General features: G+C 45.2%; 1 protein-coding gene and 1 long non-coding RNA gene across 2 annotated transcripts in view; both read right to left on the bottom strand.

Annotated features, from left to right (window-relative positions):
• Nucleotides 1–23327, bottom strand: part of lrpprc (leucine-rich pentatricopeptide repeat containing) — a 38164-nt gene that overhangs the window by 9732 nt on the left and 5105 nt on the right. The window contains exons 12-26 of the mRNA XM_068741638.1: nucleotides 20382–20500; nucleotides 20195–20282; nucleotides 19578–19598; nucleotides 16143–16207; nucleotides 15437–15514; nucleotides 14621–14686; nucleotides 14400–14510; nucleotides 14179–14309; nucleotides 13929–14014; nucleotides 9894–10095; nucleotides 6577–6701; nucleotides 5434–5540; nucleotides 1577–1645; nucleotides 1392–1482; nucleotides 996–1138 (exon numbers count right to left, since the gene is read on the bottom strand). Coding sequence (XP_068597739.1) covers nucleotides 996–1138; nucleotides 1392–1482; nucleotides 1577–1645; nucleotides 5434–5540; nucleotides 6577–6701; nucleotides 9894–10095; nucleotides 13929–14014; nucleotides 14179–14309; nucleotides 14400–14510; nucleotides 14621–14686; nucleotides 15437–15514; nucleotides 16143–16207; nucleotides 19578–19598; nucleotides 20195–20282; nucleotides 20382–20500 — 1502 coding nt within the window. The remainder of the gene's footprint in view (nucleotides 1–995; nucleotides 1139–1391; nucleotides 1483–1576; nucleotides 1646–5433; nucleotides 5541–6576; nucleotides 6702–9893; nucleotides 10096–13928; nucleotides 14015–14178; nucleotides 14310–14399; nucleotides 14511–14620; nucleotides 14687–15436; nucleotides 15515–16142; nucleotides 16208–19577; nucleotides 19599–20194; nucleotides 20283–20381; nucleotides 20501–23327) is intronic.
• LOC137895610 (uncharacterized) lies at nucleotides 16209–19548 on the bottom strand. The gene is made up of 4 exons (XR_011105557.1): nucleotides 19529–19548; nucleotides 17640–17667; nucleotides 16842–16896; nucleotides 16209–16255 (listed from the first exon to the last, which is right to left on the bottom strand). It is a non-coding gene; the product is annotated as an uncharacterized lncRNA (long non-coding RNA).

The following is a 23327-nucleotide window of genomic DNA, read 5'->3' on the forward strand; positions in this document are numbered from 1 at the left end:
GGCTCCTCGAATGTTTGGTCACCCGTGTAGCAGCGAGGGGAGGGGGTTAAGCTGTGTAGGATAGAGGCATATTAGGTCAGGTACCCCAGGGGCAGAATGTGTGTGTTCGCGATGAAGCAAGGGTGGCAACTCAAGAGCCCCCAGGGGTCACCAAGTTCCTCGCTCCAGGCAACGGCGATCACTTCCCGTCTCATCACGCTTCAGGGCATTGGAGCATGTGCAAAGCCAAAGCGTGGAAAAACGGAGCAACAGAATGCTAAGATATTTGAAGAGAATCGCAGGCTTTACCACTTCATTCCTTAATATACATGTACGTGTAATTAAAGTTCTGTCTTCTTGTCAAAAGGCCGTCACGGCCTCACATTAACCGAGAATCCAGTGGCAGCCATATGGTGGCATTTAGCTGCTGGCCAAATTAGTCTGGCCTTACAGATTTACAGACAGATCAAGCAGTAATTCCTTCCTTCAGCCAGCCTGTCTGATTGACCACACGTCAAATCTACATGTAATGAACAGAAGCTTAATGTGGAGCCGGGCAGGGTCAGAGGGGCGGGGGTCCTGCGTGGAGAGAACAGCTGCTAAGTGCTGTCAGAGGTTTTTGGGGTTAGTTCTTACAATCAAAGGTTGGGGTGGAGTTTGCTCTTTGGTTAATCCTTGTAGTGTGAAAATAAATGAGATTGTGTGTGTGTGATAAATACTCTGATGAGCCATACTTATCTGTGCAGCACCGAATAATTAATTGCATAATCTATATAAAACAATGAAAGGCATTTCTTGAACATTGTAGAAATGACCCAGAGAATATTCAATTCAGTTTTTTTCTTGATTATTATCCCACTTTCTTCCAAGATTTATGACAGACATGTCTGCACAAGCTTTGCTGCATGGTTGCAGGTCACGTCTGACCTCAGGCACTGTTCACAGCTTGCTTTACCTTTCAATTCCCTCAGGAACCCACCTTACAATTGTGGGAAGAAGATCTTGTGCTTTCTTACCTTGCTCATTTCAAAGGGAACCTCCTGGCCATTACTGCGCAGGATGCCTGCTAGCAGATGAAGGGTCCTGTCTCTGGGAATGAGGCTCTCCTCCTGCATCTTTGTCCACACGGATGTCGCCTTCTGCCAGTTTTGTCTCTTCTCTAAAAGACGACAACGAAGCAGTGAAATGTGGCGACAACACACGTCCGGGCTTACAGACAAACACACAAACAAGTGGTGTGCGTCTTTGCACGGATTTCCTGGAGACCTAATACTAGAGGCGGTTCATGAACAATTCAATGCATTTAAAACCCAACATTGCACCAAGACAGCACCTACAGGACTGACGTCTAATATGCAGCATATTTAGATAATATGAATGAACAAACACACACGAGGGAGAGAAAGACTCACGGCAGAGACGGAGGACGTAGAAGTACATTTCATCTCTGTCGCAGTCAAACAGTTTGCGCGTCAAGTCAACCATCTGCTCCAAGGGCTCCATCTATACACGCAGACATAAATTAAGATGCCGTGCTTGCATTTATTTCATCTTTTTGGGCTACATTAGATCGACCTGTCGTTTGTTAGCGCGTTACCTCATTGTTGGCAATGCACTTCTCTGCATACCACTGCAGGCGTGTATCCTTCGCTCTCATTCCAGGGGTCTATATAAAAAGGACAAGCAATCAGAGGATGGATGCAACAATCCTAAACTGCATTTCATGCGTTTAGTATTTAATGTCAATCCAATATTGATAAATCAATTCATTTAAAACCGCCAGTCAGAAGGTGGATGAATAAAACTGGGAGGTTAGATGCGTCACCGCTTTAAGAAGTGAAACCTTTCTGCAAAAGGAGCTCTTGAACATTCCGGGAGCGCAGCGGTTTATGAATCATCACGATGTGCCTTCAGATTATTATCATAAAGGGAGTCCGAGGTGCACTATCATGCAAAATGTCTTCTGGATCTGATCCATCGGAACCACAAATAAGTCAAACAACGGGATGAGTTATGGACATGTTCCATTTGCAGGGATGTATTCCTGATTGTCGAGTTTGTTGGGTCACAGGGGGGAGAAAAATGAAACTGTTCAATAGACTTCAAAATCCCAAATTACTGGTTAGTAGAACAAAATAGAAGATTTGGGGATTAATGTCTACCGAACTGCAACGTCCCAGCAGACATAAATAGTTTTGGGAGATTTGTGATTTTTTTTCGGACACCAGTGATACGCAGAGTGTGGGGGGCTGCTGTCAAACGGGGGCTGACATAGATTGATCTGCAGGACCGTGTTGCTGCGATTTAGCCTGATATGCAGAGTGACTAGATGATTATTATCATGGAATAACAGCGGTGAGGATTTCATCCGTCTCGTGGGGCTTTGATAAAATCTGAATCAGACTGGGACTGAGAAATATCACCCCCCCTCTCTCTTCCTGGTAATCTGTATTTCTTTTTTCTCCCTCAGCCAGAGTGATCAGCCAGGACATTAATCTGAAAAGGGATCAACAGTGTTCAATCCCTGCTGGCCTCTTTGGTGGGACTCCATCGTACCGGAAGAAGGCAGCCTTCATCCTTTCCTCTTTCAATCCCCACTTCTCCCAAATCTCTCCCTCTTCCTACAAATCTCCCCCTGCTCCTGCTCGGTCTCTTTCCCTGCCTCATCTTGGCGCCATCCGGCGCAGGCAAAGGCATTATGTTCTTACCCAACCAGCCAAAGGGACAAATTAAAATGCGTTTCTCTCTCTCTCTCCGTCTGTCTAATCTTCTTAGAGACTAAGGCCCAGTGCAAGTGCACCGTCTTTTTGCCTCTGATTCCCTTTACTTGCTAAAGTCTTGCAGGCTCAAAGCAGCCTTTGCACATCTACTCACAATCCCGTACACACAAACACAAATGTGTTTTGGGATTTTGAATGCGTCGTGGACAAATCTCCCTAATCTGGGGAGAAAACGAAATCCTCTGAAATAAGACGGCACGTAACTCAAAACATGCATGAGTGAGCCGAACGAATACAAAGCAAATGCAAACAACAAAAAAAAACACTCACTTTCATACAGAGACAATGGGGGAAAAAAAATCAGGTCATATTATCAAGACAATCCTCCGACACACACACACACACACACACACACACACACACACACTAGAGCAGGGGTGGGCAAACCTTTTGACTCGCGGGCCACAATAGGTTCTAAAATTTGACAGAGGGGCCGGACCAAGAACAGATGGATGGAGTATTTGTGTGAGCTAATATAAATAACACATGAAAGCTATTGCATGAAAGGATTTGGCCTTTTACAGGTAGCATTACAGCAAAAAGGTCAAATGAATGAGCTTTAATTATAATGAAATTTAATTTAATGATATAATTTGGGCAAGTTTGGCGGGCCGGATTAAAAAGACCAACGGGCCGCATATGGCCCCCGGGCCTGGGTTTGCCCATACCTGCACTAGAGTGTAGTAAACTCCACCACTCTGCCTCGTTTGGAGTCTTGTGTGGCCTTTAGGAGTGAAAACGTCTTCCCAGGTCACTCTCATCCTTACATACACGAATGGTTTAAAAAAACAACCCAAAAACAGACAGCGACAACCTTATCTCACCTCCACTTTACAAACGCTCTCCATCTCAATTCCTCATGTTCTAATGCCACTAATCATCCGGCCATTTAGCGCACACACAGGCAGACACACAGCAATAATGGCTCACCGCTCTTTTGCAATGCTACCCAACCTTGACCATCCCACACACACACGCGTGCCACAATAATAGGCCCGGCCACCTGACAATCCTCCGCCTAACCTTGACCATTTAGCACGAAATTGGCCACCTTTCTCCATCATTACATTTAATTAGCTGTGCTTAATCAGCTGCCAATTATACCAAACACAGCCTAAAGAGAGACACCACTCTGCCACACCACTTGACGCTCTTTGAGGGGATGCATATTTGAGTGATGGGCCTGGGTCCGTTCTATTTTACATCGGCACCAAACCCATTGTCATGCAGGCAGAGCAACAGTTCAGAAGTGAACTTTCCGTTTTGTTCTAGAGATTTATTTTTTCCTGGTTAAACTGTTAAAGACGGCACAATGTTACTTGTAAATACTAAAGAATCTACTGAATATAATGATCTGAAGGTTGACCCTCTAGTTTAATGTACATGACAATCAAACGTTCAGAACAAAAAGCCGACATCAGTCTGTTGTCCTTTTCTCGCTATTGCCAGTGTCACACATCACAGCCATGCAGCTGGCGTCCTGTCACGGGAAAGGATGACGGCCAAACAATCTCGCAGAAGGGGAACGAGAGCCATAATAACATGCAGATAATATTTAAGAGGACTTGGAAATCCTCAAGAGGGACAAATCCCTATTTTATGTCCACACCACCGAAGAGTTATGCCCCCCCCCCCCCTCACTTTTGTTCTCATCCTGATCAGACAACATAATAACACTGTTTCCCTTCCTCTGATGTCAGGCTCATCCCTGTACTTATTTATTCATCACTCTCTCCATCCCACAGCCACCCGTCTGCTTTATCCATTTGAAAATCACTTCTTATCAGCTTGCTATATCTCTTCTCTTTTCCTCATCTACAAGGCTTAAAGTGGGACATAAGATGACAACGATATAAATATTCATGAAATATTCGGGTCAGTATTCAGGTCAGATGAGCTACAAGAACAGAGAGTTTGGGAATTGCATCCCGGTGTGTCCTCCGAGATTCCTGACGGAAGACCAGAGGTCATCCTGATTATTATTCAAATCGTATTAGTCATGTAGATCCGCTAAGAAAGACCGTGCAGCCGCGGACAAACATCACAACATAGACACAAATAACACAAATCTATTCCCTTTGTTTTCCACAACTGATGCCATGGAGGTATTGGTATAGAAGGTGTGGCAAAATCTACCACAACCTGGATGACAGAATCTTCACAGACATCTTGAGTATACTTGCATTTTCTACTACTTAATAAATCAATCAAGACTAAAGACTTTTTATTCCATTCCATCCACTTAATAACTTGACTTCACTGTGATTTGAGAATCAGAGCCGTCACCGTTAATAGGCTATTTATTACTAATTGTGGTAAATCAAATCGAATAGTCCCTCTCGTCTGCTGGTCTATACGCGGTTCACTGAACCAGACTTCTCACAATTAAAAAATGTGGAAGACTATTTCAGCTCAGTTAAAGACTTTAGCTAAATTAGCCTCGTGTTTACCTTACATGCTCCAGAACAACAAAATTGACATATGCAGCGAGTCGGAGTGGGACGTTGCACTAAAAGACAAGTAAACAGATTTTATTACCACCACCATATTAATAATAATAATAAAGTAGCGGAATTGGATTTCTGGTCCCACTTGATTAAAATTAGGAACTTGCAGGCATCGACGCCATCACACAAGTCAAGACTTCTCTTATTCAAGTTGTGTGTTTGTTTACCTCAATGATCTTACGAGCCTCAGTGATGCGGCCGGTATCCAGCAATGCAAAGAACAGATTATACAGCATGGCCAGCTCTCCTCGAGATTCATTCACAAAGTCCATGGCTGAAGAGGAAACACAGAGGCACAGAGAAAGTTTGTAAGTAAAAATGCCTTCAAGGTGAATAAGCAGGGCCTGTACTTCATCCTCTGTTTGGTAGGATGTCTCGGGCACAAAGCAACCATATCGAGTCCCAAATGGAAACCTAAGCTCTCGTGCTTTACTTGCTTAAGTGCTCTGCTCAGCATCAAGTACGGTACTATCTCTGGCCAGCAGCTTCAGAACAGGTACCCCACACACACACACACATTGGAGACTCCAAGCGATCCAAATGGACCTGCCAATTCAGCAAGGCAGAGCTGGAATAATAATCCCTCTTGTTTCAATTTAAAATCAACGTGCTGCGATTTTGCTTATTAGTACTTACCCAAGTCCACAATTTAGACTCTTCTGTGACTGAAACCTTCAAATTAAAAGGCATGTCGGCGGTTGATATTCATACATTTTTTTTTATCCATTCTGTGCCAAAAAACCTGTCATGATGTTCTAAAGTTGACTCTTTTTTAAAGAGTGCAGCAACAGACCATGAGGGTCGGTCACCTTTTATGGGGATGAAGGAGTGGGTGAAAGCGGAGCGGGGAAGGTGGAGAGGTGCTCCACCCCTCCAGAGCCTCTTGCTCCAGCAGCACATTGAACTTGACCTTTTCATGAAGTTGCTGTCGCCATACAGCGAGACAGCTAAAAACTCTGGACCCCACCCCCTTTTTCAAAAACGAATTCTTGGTGTTTGTTACACCTGTTAAAATGTCTGAGCGTATTTGCTTTGCTTCCTCACACACAGTAATGAATAATGGATTATAGGGAATTGATTGATTTTATTGTGTAAAGCAATTTGTGTGCAATTCTTTATGTATGATTAACTAACTAAGATTGGTCCAATTAAAAAGCATGCGGGGATGCTGTAGGGACTTGGATTTAATGATTACTGATGCCGACTGTTATCTTACGCAATAAATTGATAAAGAAACAGAACCAGCTGGGTGAGCATCTTAATGACCAAAACTGGTGATGAAAACTGGACATTTCAGACATTTTCACAACCGTTCTGCAGCTCCTCGGTGTCTCTATTCTCCAACAGGTGAATCATCAGGTCGTGTATGCCGGTCAGCAATCCGTAATCCTTCATGAAATCCATTGATGCTTGCATCGCGGCGCCCACGTCGCCACTAAGAGGAAGTAGAACCTGAGTTAGACCAATCGGTTATGCACGGGATTGCGTTGGTAGAGAACAGAGTATATCGTGGAGTGTTAACCCCATGCCCTTCCGTTAGTGCACTCTGACCGACTGCAACAATGCAAGCCTTTAAATTCCTGACAGCACGACTGTGGGTGATGAAGCCTTTTGGCCCCGATAGATCGTTCTCGTGCAATCAGGCACACAGACGGGCTAATGTCTCTCTGGAGACTTTTAGAGGCAATGCAATGGATTAGACAGAAAGAGCTGCGATGATATTTACTCTCTGCTCCTCCTGGTCTTTCTGCTCTTTTGTCTGCTCCAACTTCTTTTCACCTCCCTTCAATTCTTCACCCTCTCCTTTCCCTTTCTTCCCAATCCCTTTTCTCCACCTCTCATCCCATCCTCTCTTCTTTTCCGCCTAACCACCTTTGTTTGACTTCATGCTTTCAGCTCTCACTCTGACGACCTCCGGCCCCCCTGACTGCGTAATTTAGCAGCAATATAGTAACAACATTAGACCCTCCCCACCAAAACAGATGCTTTCTCCGCTTGCTCGATCCATCCTCCTATTCTTCCTGAGAGGACGAGCAAAAAAAAAAAAAAAAAAAAAAAGAAGGGGAGAATGACTGCACCTGATGGAGTGGCAATGATTGGAGCGAGTAGGGGATGGGAAAGGAAAGAGCAAAGAAGCTGTGAGAGAGGAGACCCCTTCAGCCCCTCTATTATGACAGGACTGCCATCAATCTGTTGATTGGATAATTTCCATGTCAATCACATAGAGGTCAAAGCAGACAAGGCACCTATGGAGGAGGCAGGGGGCAACGCAAGTGAGTGAAAGAGAGACAGATTGAGTGTGAGAGGGACTGACCGAGAGTCAACAGGTATAATTTCTGGAGTGTTTTCTCTTCTAATCAACTAGACAAGTGGATAAAAGAAATATGGCCAAAAAGGCCAACAAAAGCTGGGATAAAAAACCCAAACAGGAAAAGGTTTGACCTTCGGTTCAGTTTCTGCGAGGTGAAAGAGAAGGTAGGAGGATGTATGGGGTGATGGGAGTGGACAGTAAAGAGGTGTGCTAATTAGAAGAGGGACAACATTTACTCAGCCGCGTTGGTCAAGAAGCTGTTCGAGCGCACAGCAGTCTCGTCAAACAGCACAACAGATCTTTGAAAGAGACGAGCGGAGCCACGTGGGGGCATTCGAGCCCAAAAATGAGGTAATGGCTCAAAAGTGCAACATGGCTTATATGCACAACTATCTTAGCGGTTGTGATGTGGTGCGTGCGGCTTTTTACGCTGGAGCCACGCCGTTTTGCTGAATGTTCCAAAACCCCCTTCTACAAATTCAGAGGTTTCTTCTTTCTGTCTGCCATCTACTTATAATCCCTCCTTCCAGATAAGACATCTTTAAAAAAACCTAAAAAACAATTACACCCCCTCTACCTTCCTCTCCTGTCCCCTCTTTCCGCCCACTGATTCTCCACCCCCCTCCCCAAAAAGGAGCTAAGATGGTTAATTTCCCCTAGGTACAATTTAACTGTCACTTTGCATTGCCATTTACTGTGGCGCACAGCCCTGTTAATGTCCTCAACTTTGCATGTCAGACACTTTCCAGCCAATTAAGCGCTGAAAGAAAAAAAAAAGTGCCGTGCTCAATGGAAACCTGAAGGCTTAGCCAGGGAAGCTCATTTTGCCTCATCTCACAGAGACCGCCCCCCACCCCCCTTCTCATCCCTCTCGCCCACACCCTCTTTTGTCAAGGAGATCGGTAGGCTCGTCATCAAGCCGCTGTCCTTGCACGTGGTAGGACGGCGTCTGTGTGACGAATTGTAAATGAGACTGATGACACGGCGAGCCATCTCTGTTTATCTCCCATCAGCTCTGGAATCCCCCAAATTGCATGTACTTCTACTACTTTGCGTCTTTCATACACGGCCTGCCACCTCTGCGTTTTCTTCAACTCATTAACGTTCCCTGTCGCTAATCGCTTCCATAAAGGTGTCGAAATCTGATCAACCCACCTAGCCAATGTGCCGGAGAGATGGCATAGAAAACACTGAATTGTTGGGCATGAAAGCTAACAGGGGGGTGCGTAGGACGGGCTGTCATGGGTTAATCTGCCAGAGAAGTGTTCATTAAGTCATTAGCGCCGACGCGGCGATGAAACGGGCGCAGGCAGAGTGATGGCTTCTTTTGTCCTGAAGACCAGCCAGTAAACAGGAACATGTGAGGATGGTGTGTGTGCGCACCAGCATGTGTGTTTTGTGATTCAGCTGCTTGCTGATGACCCAGGACTAAATTAGCTTGCTAATCTCACAGCAGCAGTGCTTAACAAGTGAACCTGGAATCCGTGCCAGAGGAAGGGGAGCACTGGTGTGTGTGTGTACACGCGCGCACACACACACACACACACACACACACACACACACACGAGTTTTACCTCCACCTGTAGTGTAAGTGCTGCAGGCAAACTGTGTTGTATGAAAGCGTGTGCAGGGCCTGCATGAGTGTGCAGCGGTTAGCCCCCCGCCAGTGCACTGTGCGGTAAATCCAGCAATTAGTGGAACGTACATAATTAACATGCTAATGAGATGATCTACTTAAAAGCTGCTCTGACAAATAGAGCACACACATACACTTTATAAAGCACTAAATAGAGTCGAGGGGTGGGGCAATACCAGTGACCCCCCACAGCAAGGGTTTGGAAACACTGATTTGCATACGTGCATTGCAAGACGAGGCCTCATTGGCTACGTCTCGCCCCGCACGCGTCTTGCAACTTTGAGTATAGCGGTGGGTATTTCAAAAGATCGAGGACGGGGGGCTCACGGGAGAGGCTGCAGCTGGCGAATCCCCAAAAACAAAACCTGGCCAGAACGCGGTACACACACACGCAGAAAAAATGAGCGATTTCCACATCGTCTGTCTGAAACGCTGACCCAGAAAGTGACCTCAGCTATGATCATAGGGAGGGATGAGTGGCTCAGTGAGTCGCACATACATACACACACCTGGCAAGTATCACCACCGGTCTGACAACACCCACAGAAGTAATATACAAATTACATAAAGTAACTGAATATTTCAGAGTTAAATATACTGTGCATCTACATGGATAAAAAGGCCTTTGTGTGTATGAACCAATGTTTTTGTGATTCAAAAACAGTCCAGTTGTACTTTACCTCTTCAGGTGAGCAATAACAAGATTTGAGCACAGATTGGATTTGGGCTTGGTCAACCCGAGAGAGAATATGGTGTCCAGTAGCCGTTTCACAGTTGCGGCGTCCCCAGTGAGCGCGATAGCGTTTAACAAGTGAAACAAAGACACATTGTTGTCCAAAGTCACCTCCCTCTCCTTCATCTCCTTCAGGAGGTCGATGGCCTCTGCAAAGAAAGAGAGCGTCACATTACTGGAGGTAAAGTCAAACGTGAAGAAACCAACTGCTAACACGCACTTCCTGCAACTCCCACCAAGTGTGATGTTTTGTGCCGAGGTGAGGGTGTGAAAACGAGAAGTGACGGTGAGCGTCGCTTAGAGGTAAAGGACGAATGCAGAGATGAAAAGAGGAGGAGAAAGAGCGAGGCGGGCAGGGAGAAGAGAAGGATACGTGAATATGATAAAGGGCCCCTTTAGCTAATTCCATGTCGGGAAAACAAACCCGTATTAAAACGGCATTGTGCACACAGCGGGGATACAAATCCAACCCCATATAATGCCAACTCTGCGCTAATTGCTACTTGCAGTTTCTAAACGAGACTACAATTACTAGACCCCTACAATAAAGGCCAGCTTTTTACTGTGGTCATGTGGAAAGCACTTGGTGGGAGGGGGGGGGGGGTAAATTATAGGTATGTGGCAACAAGGGCCTGCTGAGGCCCCAGTGAGAAGCATGAGGGGTGGATCGGTTCGGTCTAGTCCAGTCAGTAATGGAGGGCTTCTTACTGGTGTGATGCACGTGCCCATCTGGCCGACACTACGGGTGAAGCGGTGAAAAGGGTGGGAGTATGCATGCATTTTAGGGTAAGGTAATCAAAATGCATTTACTGTCTATTTGGACAGCTGCTAATGGGCTGACAGTGATACAGGCACGCTCCCACCACAGACACTAATCTACACAGATGGAGAAACACGACATGCGTGAATGTCTGCTCTCCTAATTGCGGGGCAATATACTGAGGCCCAGCTTAAAGCGTCTTACATGTTTACAGCCAACACAAACAGAAACATAATAAAAAGAACAAATTAAGAGAACAAAAGTTGGTCAAAACAGCGACACAACTGGTAATATAACAAACGCCTCAAACAGAAGTGTCACTCTCCACCAGGGAAACCCAGAGACACACAGAAACACACTCTTGCAAGGTGAGAGACGGGGCCACTGGTGAGTGCTTTGGCATCCTAATTTCAGTCCGTCTCTGCATCGCTCCACCTCTCTGCGCCAGTTTTAGGACGATGGGAACCAAAGGCTGTCACAGATTTAAAGAGACAAGGGAAAATAGGGGAGGGAAAGGGGTAGCTGGCAATGGAGGAGACGGTGCTAAATAGGGAGTGGGAGAAAATTGAAGGGACCTCAACGGCCGGGGGGCGCATTGTGGTCAGCGGCGTAAATTTGGTCAGCTGGACGAGGGTTTGACAGACAAGAGCGATGACCAATAGAAATGGGTCTTTCATAACCGTGACCATGCATTTTAGATTTTAGAACAATGGATATCCGTGAAAAAAGTAGCCACGCCTCCTTTCTCCCCTTTCTACGACACTTTAACTGAATGTATCACAATCAGACTGAAGATGACAATTCAAGTCTAGACCGCACTCAGGGAGCGTTTTGCACCTGAAAGCAACGGTCCCGCAAAATCTTGGCACTCACAGTACGACTCCATTAGTTTGAAAACCTACCATACTTCAGGAATGCCAGTTGGCAGCTCGGTAGCTTCTGAAGACGAACTAAGAAGCCCAAATCGCCCTGACAATACTTGCAGCTTTACTGTGGGATATTTTCTTTCAAACCATATTGAGTCTTTAAATGAAAATGTAAAAATAATAAAAATTTTATAGGGAATTATTGCATTCATACAACAGGGTTAATCAAATATCTAAGATCATTTTTAAGACAATTGTAAAAACAGGTAAAAGAAACTGAAAAACTAAAGTGAAATTTAGACAGAAGAAGGTTACAAAGAGATGGCAGTATCAACATTAAGCAACCGGCCTATAATGATCTGCCTGCTGTCAAGTCTGAAACGCTGTCAATTGAAGTGTAACTTATTCTCGCACTCTGACTCTTCGTCTTTCTCCATGTCGGACTTTCTATCCACGCTGCTCTCATCAGGCTCTGACAGACCCGCTAATCACCGAGACCAATGGCTCGGAGTTGATCCGCCCAAATGGAGCTACACCAGCGAGCATCCATTCATCCACCATCCAAACCCTCCCCTCTGGTTCCTCCCCCACCGCTCGCTTTATCCGTCCGTTTAGCCAGGATGCATATCCATCAGCCCAGCCGAGCATCGCGGCCAGCAAAGCGAGCCAGAGCACACACACAAGCATGAAGAGATGGAGGGGGGTAGACAGGCCAGGTAAACAAACATCACACAGCCCAATGGTTCATCTAATGCTTGCATGACTTGACTGCTCCTGTTGTCTCTTCTCCAAAACACACACACAAGCATCAAAGCTGAGTTCAGGACCATCCAAGGCTAGAACAACGTGTGTTTACCAAAGCGGGAAGATGGAGGCAAAAGTGCAAGGGCTGGTCAAGAGGCACTGAGGTACAGGAGTAACCGCAAAAATGCATGGAGAGGGCAAAGGTAACGGGAGGTCAAAAGGGTGATCAGGCTGTTCAAGTCCATGTCGATGCATATTTCAGGTTCACATGATTGATACACTGATTTATTCTGGTAGGTGTAAAAGTGATTGAAAATGATTATCTTTTACATTTTAAAGACAGACGATATTAAATACTAAATAAGTGGCCATTTTACACAGTTTCGGAAACAGATGTGCTTTAAAAATGTATGTTTAAATAGCTTTTTTGGGGGGTCCTGTATAGAAATCGTCATCGAGGAAAGTAATTATTTAGGACAAGAGGAGGGAATTAAAAAGAACAGTAAAACGCCAATGAGGAAAGAAGTCAGAAAGAAGGATGAAAAGCAAAAACGAAAAGAATGCCGCCTGCCGAGGTGGGATGGGATGCTTTGAACCAAGGGCAAAAACAACAAACGCATTAGAGCTGCAAAATACAGCAAGATGCCAAGAAACATGATCTTCATTTGGGCCTGGTGCGCGCTGGGTGCTCGGCGGACCAGCGTCTGGGTGGGGACAGGCTAACATCAAGGTTAGCCATGTGTGCTAATGTGGGTGACAAGCCTTCCCTCCATATGCACACTCTGGCTAATGGCAAATGCGTTAGCGCTGCCTATACACACCCAGAGAGAGAGACACACACACACACACACACACACACACACACACACACCAACCGTGCCCACCAAATGTGTTTTGCTTGAATTCACATGCAAATTTGCACATCCCCGTGTGTGTTTGTGTGTACGTGAAATGCTCAAGCACTTCGCCGGACATGATCTTCCATTAGCATAAAGGCGGATTTCAGTCATTGTGGAAAAAGACAGTCCTGTAATCCCCCCCCCCTCATTTATCGGTGACGCGGATGTGTGCAAGGGGCGGAGAAGGGGAGACTGACACGCTTCGAGACAGAGCTGTGGGAGAGACGGTCAGATAAAGAGATGGAGGAGAAGACGGCGAGAGAGAGCGAACGGGCGGAAAGGGGAGTTGACGACAGACAAGGGAAACATTTTGCCTGTCACTGTGTGCAAAAAAGCACAGCGGCAAAATTGATGGTAATTGGGTCTTCAATGGGCTGAAGGAAACCCACCGTAGCATTCTGAAAAAGGACGGCTAATGCGGGGTTGAGGGAGGGAGCGAGGGACAGATTGTGACAGGGTTGGTGACACACACACACACACACCCAACCGCGCACACACACTTGCAGGCTTCGGACTCTGAAGCATGACCCGACATCGATCCAGACAAAAAAAAGATGTATGCCTCATATTTAGATGTTGTCCAAAACAATCAGTGTGAAGACATTACTTTGACTTAGAATGTTGTGACGCAATGAGCAAGAGTGATTAATCTGTAAATTGGTAAAGAGTCAATCATGAAAGTGAGCATGAGTATCAGCTTGTGAAAAACCTACCCTCAACCTGCCCATTACTGGAGAGGACTTTCACCAGTTCCATGTATTTATTGCTGTCCAACCATAGTAATGACTTCTTTTCGTTCCTGTAGGAAGAGAGGAAGAGAGGCCGTCTGGTAAAGTAATGCAACTCGCGGTGTGTGAAGAGAATGAAACAAGAGAGGACGACATGAGAGTTTAAAGCAGCTCAGCTGGACGGTGCAAAGGGTTTGGGAGTTATTCAAGAACTATAAAAGCCTGCAGCACTCACAATTCTCTCTTCAGGTTGAGTGCTTCCTCTGTGTTGTTTAGGCGACAGCAAGCGCTGATGAGGACAATGTAGCATATCGCGGTCATTTCCTCCTTGTGCATCGTCTTCAGTTCAAGGGCGCGCTGCAGGTTCTGACCAGACAGACAGCATTTTTTTTTTTTTGAATAATTTCAAGGAAAAGATTGAACCAAATAATATATATATATAAAAAAAATTCCTACATCTTCAGCCAATACAGCGTCTAAGAGTAGTCTGAGAAGAATGCTAAACGGTTTCTTGTCCCTTTTCAACAGCTCCAATCTTTTCTCGAGCTCAGCCGGCGTTTCAGTGACCTGACGGAGAAACAGATGCGAAAAATCAGGAGGTAACCATGAGCGTCACAAAGGTTAAAGTTTCAAGTCTGGTGTGTGAACTCGTTCTTATTTTACACCGTCCTACTGACCAAGCCTTGGGGAATACTTAAGCCTTTGGAGTTTGGATCATTGGGGTCCACCAAGGCCAGCACATCCTGGCACAAAACAAAAACACACATACAGTTCAAAATGACATCCTTGGAGGCATCACCAACAACAAAAAACAACAACAGCGCAATGGTCTCAATAAGGCCGTGCGTTTTTCACTGTTGAATTTTGTATACTTTCACCGCTGCCATTTCAAAAGGACTCCTCAAAAAACATCACGAGCTCAAAAAGCACAGAGAGCAGTCCTCCGCCACGCAGCGCATTCCCCGCCTAATTGGATTTACACCGTCCACATGTTGAGATTGTTCTTGGTATCTTTATACGCCAACCATGAAAAGTAAAAGTGAATCGGAGTTCATGTGTATTTTTACCTGATTTTAGAATCCGTAAATTGAGTTGTCAATGTTAATAATTTTTACCTAACGTCCCCCTGGATCAGATCCAGATGAGATTCGTTGGTGAGAGAGAGGCGCTAACCCTACACGATTGTTTCAAATTCCATAAACATCGGCCAATTATCAAACGAGATATTGAGGAACACATTTTGAAGCTCCATTGACCGCAATGTTAGAGACGATTTCAAACTGATCTAGAATCCAGGATCTCTCCTGGAACTTCACCAAAATATAATAATCTGTTCCTGGTAACATTCCCTACATTCCCTGAAAATGTAAGCACGATCCTTCTGTAACCGTTTGAGTTATCTTGCTAACAGACAGACAGACAAACCAACGCTGGTGAAAACATAACCTCCTTGGCGGGGGCAACAATGCTGCGCATCCAAGAGGGTCCCGTACCTGGGTGAGCTTTGGGACATTATAGGAGAGCAGGATGTTCCTGATTCCTCTGTAGATGTTGGCATGAATGGTTATGTTCTGCAAAGACACATCACCATCAGCTCTTAGAAGAACAACAGGAGCTAAAATAGCTAAAGCTTGCGTTGAAGATTGAGAGAATTCAATTCTAACCATCACTGAAAAGGTGTTAGTCTTTTACTCTCAAAATACTCAATCCGCAATATCCTGAGTCGGATGGAGAAGGATGATGTTTCAAATCATCCGCAAAAACAGTCACTTTTTTTTATACCCAACCCCATGAACATTCCCACCCTGTCGCACCAAAGAATGAAAAATAAATAACTAGAATAAAATGACACAGAAATTAGCCACAGATTAGTACCAATAAGACTATTCGGGAATAAGTGAGGGATCTACCTATTTTATGATTCAAAACAGGTTGCCAGGTCCTGAAATATCTATTGGTACACCCAAGGATGATGTTTAATGTGATGTCATTTATTGACCCCCAAAGGCCAGGTTGAGATTTAACCTTTAAACCCCAAGAGAAAAGCTTGATCTCATCTCCCTATCTGCAGCCCTCAACTGAAAACTTCCATCCATCCATCTTCCACCGCTCATCCGGCGCCGGGTCGCGGAGGCAACAGTCGCCGTGTGTGTGTGTGTGTGTGTGTGTGTGTGTGTGTGTGTGTGTGTGTGTGTGTACCAGAGCATGTAGCTGTTGAAGGTATTTCCTCAAAGTGGCCTCCTGTGTTTTCACCTCATGTTCTGTCATTTTCCCAAACAGAAGGTACATGAAATAATCCAGCTGGCTTGGACCTGGAGACAGTCACACACACACACACACACACACACACACACACACAGAGTGAGCAGTTGTTTTAGGAATACATTTCATTGGCCGCCGTGTCAATCACTGCATCTATTTCTCTGTTCATCCTCTTTTCCTGTAACCTCTGCAGGGTGTGTGTGTGTGTGTGTGTGTGTGTGTTTGCGTTTCATTCCTGCTGACAGAGGCTGCTTTTGGGCTGAAGCGTGAGTGAACGTGCCGCGGTTGGCAGTGACAGCTTCCTCCCACTTCCAACTCTCACACACAGATTGTCGTCTAACGGGATGTGACATGGATAACAGTCTCCATCGCTACCACCAGCACACACAAAACAGTCTCACTGCTGGACATCCTTTGTGACACACACACACACTGACACGGACTGACACGAATGCTCCGCATACGCGCACCCGCACACACTAAAGCTGCTGCTCAGTAGTGACACATATGCACTTATAACTACTCAGCGCTGTGTCAGCAGCCAGGCTATATTTCCTCGGACGGAGAGAGCAGGTCTCTCTCTCTCTCTCACACACACACACACACACACACCTATGTGAATAAATATGTATTTACCGGAGTAACCAGGCTTGCCCGAGAAACGATGATCTACGTGAAAGAGCTCGGTAATCTAGAAAAGAGAACAAATTAAATAAACCCAAACACATACTCTTTAAGAATACAAGCATCACAATATAGAGTTTAATTCTCTCATTTTGGTCACCAATAAACATTCTCTGTCAGATTTTGGTTAAATTCTTCCTTCTGTATGTTGCAGCAGCAGCAGAAACTGTAAAGATTGCACCGTGTGTGAATAAAATATTCACCCTAAACGTCTGTCGATAAAGATCTCTATACAAGGCAACAGATGCTATTATTTGCCATCTTGCAGAGGGTTGCTAGATAGAATTATATCTGTTGGGTCTGTCTGTCAGCAGGGTTAAAAAAAAAGAAACCTGCTCAACCCATTTGGATGAAACTTGGCGAGTGGGTTTTACATGTGATGCAGAAAGACCCCTCAAAGTTAGGACCAGCTCCAGGATTGTTCTGCTGGGCTTTGGCGGTGCTCCGCTTGCTACTAAATGAGCATGTGGTTCATTGAGGGAGCAGATGGTGGGTACATTTGTTATCATAACCAATGTGCTGTGAGGATTAAAACATTATTTAGGCAGCTTGAAGATTCCCAATTCCAGTTGAATTCAGTTCACCGTAATGAGTGCACTACTTTAGAGATTACAAACGGTTTTCCACATTACTAATCCTGTTTATCTGCAGAGGTGCGAACATATTTGGTCTATGTACACACTGCATATCGAGTAGCAGCTAAAGGTCGCTACAACATCTGACTGGGACTGCATCTGCAGAAGGTCTTACCTTCACCATGTTCTCCAGATCATCACACCTGTAGGGGGCAGCACAGGACAAGACATGAACGACCAGTGGGTCGACAAGATTCCAAACCTCTCAGGGTTACTGTGCGTCTCTAAAAGGAGCATCCCCCCCCCCCCCCCTCCCCACACACACACTCTATAGCTCCTCATTTAAACCCGGCAATGATCGTTTGAAGCTTGTGAAGTGAACGCCGTAAAAGTACAACCTGGCAAAATGTTTCCAAACCGTGCACTAGATTATTTAATCTTAATTTGCCGCTGCAATTATTAGCTACCACAAAGAAGTTGTTCTGGTAGACATGGTATGTAAACCTTGCTTTAAGTCTGTAACACTATATTCAAAATGATAATAAGCCCATTTTGATCCCGCTACCGAGTTATCCCCCACAAATTTGGAATGTAAATTTTCCTGAACATATACAGTAAAATAAATAATGATAAATCCATAGTGCTCTGACAACTTAACTATTATTTATATAACGATCATTCTGACGCTGACAAAGAACCGACAGAGTAGTAGAATGCAATACGGTAAAGGAGAGCAGCAGATCACGCACACACACACACACGTGTGACAATTCTGGCACCGTCAGCTAGTTGGTTGAGAAAAAAAAAAAGAAGGTGGGAGATGAGAGACGAGAAGAGAAGAAGAGGTCTTTAATGATTAAATTATCCCCTGACCTTGTCTTTGACAGGGGCAGGTCCCACATTACAATGACACGGCACTCTCGTGTGCGAACACACACACACACACACAGTTACACACACTCGCCTGTGACAAGCTCAATTATGATCCTGTCAGGCAACTTAACGTTCAGAAAAGTGTGTAGGTGTGTGCTAATTCCATGAAAGCAAAGCGCAAATGGGATAACGGAATCGGATTCAGGGAAAGCCGGACAAACAATTAGAAGATGCTCTGATTTTGAATATCTAAACAAAAACAACAATTACACAAACAAAAGGAAAACACGAAAAATGCTGCATGAAAGAAAGTGGTAAGAAAAATGAATGTGATTTTGAAGCAAGCGAATAAACCTCTCCGGCTGGGATTGTGTATCTGGTGGAGGCTAATTCCTTTTAAAATTACTTTCATTTTCACATGTTCTTGATCATTTTGCAAGAACCCAAGTCTTTAAAAAGACTTAAAATGTCTCAAAAGGGACATGTTGCATTCATACTCTCCTTATTTTAGCAGTTAAATGATTAATATATACATAATTGACTGTTTCAGAACAATATTTGCTAAATGGAAAGTACAAAGTTAAACTCAACTGAACCTTTTTTGGGTTTTTTTTGCTTTTAATTGGAGAACACGAGTTTGGTCCCTGCAGAGGAGTCGCTGCTTTTCCCTTTATCTCACTTCAAGCACAGCTCGCGGTGTTTTCGTGCAGCTGTGCGGAGCTAAACTGTAAATATTCATAAACGCCCCTTCAAAAGAGGACCCGAGGGGTCACACCACAGTCCCGGGGCTCAGACGGCATGTGTGTGTGAGAATTAAACAGGGTAAGACCGGTGTGGCAATCTGGGGTACAAGGGGCAGTAGTGGGCATCTGTTAATTTACATATCTCCCACGGTGCTTTGGGGGTGAGAGCTGAAGGATGACGCCCTCCATATGCATGAGGCGCCCGAGTTCATGTGTGAGTGGAGTGTTTTTCCCTGCAGCTGCCTGCGCAAACACACACGCAGATGCTGAGGACTGTGTGATCGGCTGCACATGTCATAGTTACAGCATATGCTGCGGTGACCTTCATAATGCCACGTTCCTCCCCGGAGACGCCAGTCAGGAGTTTTCAGGCAAGATGTGGAGAAACGTGGACTACTGAATGATGAATACGTGAAGGCAAACACAGACCACAGCATAATGGACTCACTTTATGAAGGGTTGGAACAGGTTGCTGCGGAAAGTTTGCAATTTTAAGCCTGGGAAGGACGGATCCGACACTGGAAAAGAGAGGAGACGTACGAGAAATAATTACCCCTCCCCATGCAGTCTTGTGGCTCCATGTACCATTCAACTCGCAGTTATACAGGGTAGTCTTATAGGTAAACAGAAAAGTAATAAACAAGTTTATTACTTCTCTTTTATCGTGTAAAAAATAGTCAAAGACTTAAGACTTTTCAGATCTTATTCAACAGCAGGAAATCTAAGACGCTGACAACAGCAAAAGACTTGGAAAAAACCTTTGACATATCAGGGGGAAATGCATCGGAATGTTCTGAAATACATGTAAAGGAAAGACCGGGAAGAACGTGAAAACGAGGAGCGGAGTCATCCATTATGCATCGGCCCTCTCCATCCTGTCCCTCTGCTGCTGAGGCGCCTCTCCTTCTGTTCTTTACATATTCACAGACTAATCTCTTAAAAGGCCTGATGAGTACAGAGGAGTATGCGGGGAAGTGTGTGTGTGTGTGTGTGTGTGTGTGTGTCTAATTAGCCTGCAGGCAAAGCAGCAATTTTTATGATGGCTGCTCAAGATGTTGTAGAGCTTCTTTGGAATGTGCTAAAAGACAGTAGGTGTGTGTGTGTGCGTGCTTACATATGCTGTGGAGTTTTCCCAGGTTCCCAGCTGCCCTGCGAACCACTGGAACCAATAGCGTCTCCAAAGTCAAAGACACACCTGAATCCTGAGCAGAATTGAGTAAAATAAACAATCTCCTTTAGACCACAAACATATTTCATAGCACACGTTAAAACACACACACACACACACACACACGGGTTACCTTCAGCGCCTGTTGAACCTTTTCCAATGTCTTGAAAACAGGGACTACGTAGTTTTCAACAGTATCAATGTCAGGGGACACCCTGAGCTCCTGCATGGCCGATAACACCTTGATCACACCTACAAAACAACAACATTTTAGGCTTTTCACGTGGATTAACTTGTTCTTATCAAAGTAACGATCAATAAATCTACGATTGGAAAAGGAAAAAAAAAAAAGAATTTTACAAAATGTAAATCCAATTTTGGAACTTACTCATTTGATTCAACCCCCTGCATGTTATTTGTATTGTGTATCTTATTTTAGCTTTATTGAAGTAGAACACAGATTAAAGAGGTTGTTGTGTGTTGCTACGACGACACATGTAAATTAGTTTAAAAGTGCCACATTCGAATCAAAACAAGAAAAGTTTGTGTTTATTGAACTGTGTTAGAGCAAAAAAGAAGTACAGATGCATGATTTTATTGACTCGCATGTAAAAAGGGCCTGGAGCTGTGACCCCCCGCCTGCGCAAGAGCAGCAACACACAAGCACTGGGCAAATGCTAATGTCCTCTTCCCTCTCAACCCTAGACTTCAGGATACAAGTGCATTAACACACACTTGGACTCCAGTGGAATCTTGCACCATCACCCTGCTCTCCAGCAGACCCCTGAGGTCCTGCCCCAGGACAAAAGTCAAAAACTGCCATATGCATATGGATCAGCTCCTCACACTCTCTTAATATGCCCGTCTGTGTGTGTGTCCGTGTGTACATGGAGGAGGGACAGAAGCACTTTGCATATTTCTGGGAGCGTGCCCACGAAGGACGCGGGCCCGAATGAATGCAGACACAGCCGCGAGTTGCTTCTCTGTGTGTTGCCATGCGGATTTAGGTGCATCTATATGCTATATATACATAATGGAATCCATCGTGCCGATACTTTTTGATCCCATGCGGACTTCAGCAAACTCCCCTAAAGTGCTTCCTTTAGCTGACACACCTCAGGACTCCATGTGAATTCATTCCCCACTCAGGTTCTGGAACACACACACAGCTCTGTGTTTCTGCATCCTCTCGGGACATGCGTGTTCACCTGGCAGTCTCTCTCGTCAGCTGAATAAAAGATGAGCTCCAGGCTTTTATATGCCATTAAACCCTGCGGCTGGGACCGCATTATCCCAGGTAAGGCTACCTGAACCACTCCGTCCATCCAGCCTTCCCCCCCTGTCCACATCAGTCATTCATCTACCCCTCTCACTATCCTTCCAACCTACTTTCAGGGGGGAAAGCACGCAGGCGATCTTCCTTCTTCTCAATGGAAGATCCATCCACCCGTCCATTCTTACCCCCCTAATCACTTTCATCCAGTCGGGGGTTTTTTTATGAAAGGAAAGAGCAATAACCTGCTTTTCTCCTGAATAATCCATGGTTGATTTCACGGTGGTCCAGACAGAAAATAAGTGAATGGAGAGCTCGAGGTATAAATACATAAGCCGGGCTTTTCGCTCATACGTGTGCTTTCTGGCTTCCGTCCATGAGCTTTCATGATCGTCAGCACTTTTTGGACGTCCAACAAGCGTGTCTGTATTGAACAACTTTGAATAACTTAAAGCGTGTATACCTACACCGCCAAATGAGTTCAAAACAAACATCAGATAAGACCCGATAGGAAAAACAAATGTGATATACGTGGTGTCATTTGTACTCCTTCCCCTCCAGGTCTTTCACTTTTCACGACATAAATGTCATGCGAGTAACCCCTTTCCCTTCCTCCCCTGTCTGAACAATTCTTGTAAAGACCAGGCACAAAGGACGCCTGCGAAGACGAGAGGAAGCGCTCCAGGTTGGTCTGCATAAAGCCTGACGCACCATACGGGCACGAGGTATCAAAGTAGTGAGTTCAGCATGGCAGTGGTCACAAGATATCATCATCAGATTCATGTCTCCAGGTTAACTGTCAGAGACGAGAAGTGAGGCCGAAGAAAAGGGAGACAGAGAGGAGTGGAGTGAACCGGTTGCCGTCATCCCATCCTGTCCTTAGACAGGAGTACCTGTCACTTCCTCTTTTCCTTCTCCAACACCATCCGTCTCTCCGTTTCTACATGTTTGCGACTCTCAAAAGCTAGACTTTTGACAGTTTGTGGTTCGAAAGAGAACACAGTATTTCAATTTCAAAAAATATTAATTGAAAAAAGCAAACATGCCAATTCTTCCTGCAGCAACTGACAGATATGGTCGCATTAAAGACAAAGAGAAAAGGGTTGAAGATAATGTTGCAAAGGGTAGGCTCGGATGAAAATTAAAAGGAGAGGCTTTGCATGTTTCTTTCTTTCCACCCAAAACAGACAAGGCCAAAAACTGGTCCTTCCTTTGAAGTTTAGTTCTTTTTTTTTCTTGCTCTGCCATGTCAGAAGCGATAACACTGCACTCTGTCGTGAGGACTGACAAGCAGTGACTAGCTGGCGGCAGGTGGGAAGTATGGGCCAGCATATGCTTCCGCTAAACCCGCCAAATCTACACCGCATCAAAAAGCAGAGGAGAGTTTTTTTTCTCCCTCCCTCCTTATTTCCAACCGTCTCTCCCCTACGATTCCATGGCACCGGCCTCTCTGCCCGCTAGTGACACCTGTGGACAAAAAGTGACACGGTGCTTAATATTTCATGGGCTGTGCACAGTGGGGCGCGTAATCCAAAGTGAATTCCCTCAGAGCACTTGCATTTACATGAAATCAAGTCAGTCCGCATCAGTCACATCACCTGCACTGCCCTCCCAAATCTACCCCCACCCCCTCACTACAAATGGGGATACGCGCACACACCTCCTGCAGCCAGTGAGTGTGAAAGAGAGATCACGAGGGAGGGAGGGAGGGGGGGGGGGGGAGTCTGCATCATTCATGAGAGTTAAGGCTAACGGAACCGGAAACATTCCTGTTTGAGCAGAGAAGTTTCTCCGCTTTCCTTCACG

The sequence above is a fragment of the Brachionichthys hirsutus genome, chromosome 7 (genome assembly GCF_040956055.1).
Source record: "Brachionichthys hirsutus isolate HB-005 chromosome 7, CSIRO-AGI_Bhir_v1, whole genome shotgun sequence".
Classification (NCBI taxonomy): domain Eukaryota; kingdom Metazoa; phylum Chordata; class Actinopteri; order Lophiiformes; family Brachionichthyidae; genus Brachionichthys; species Brachionichthys hirsutus.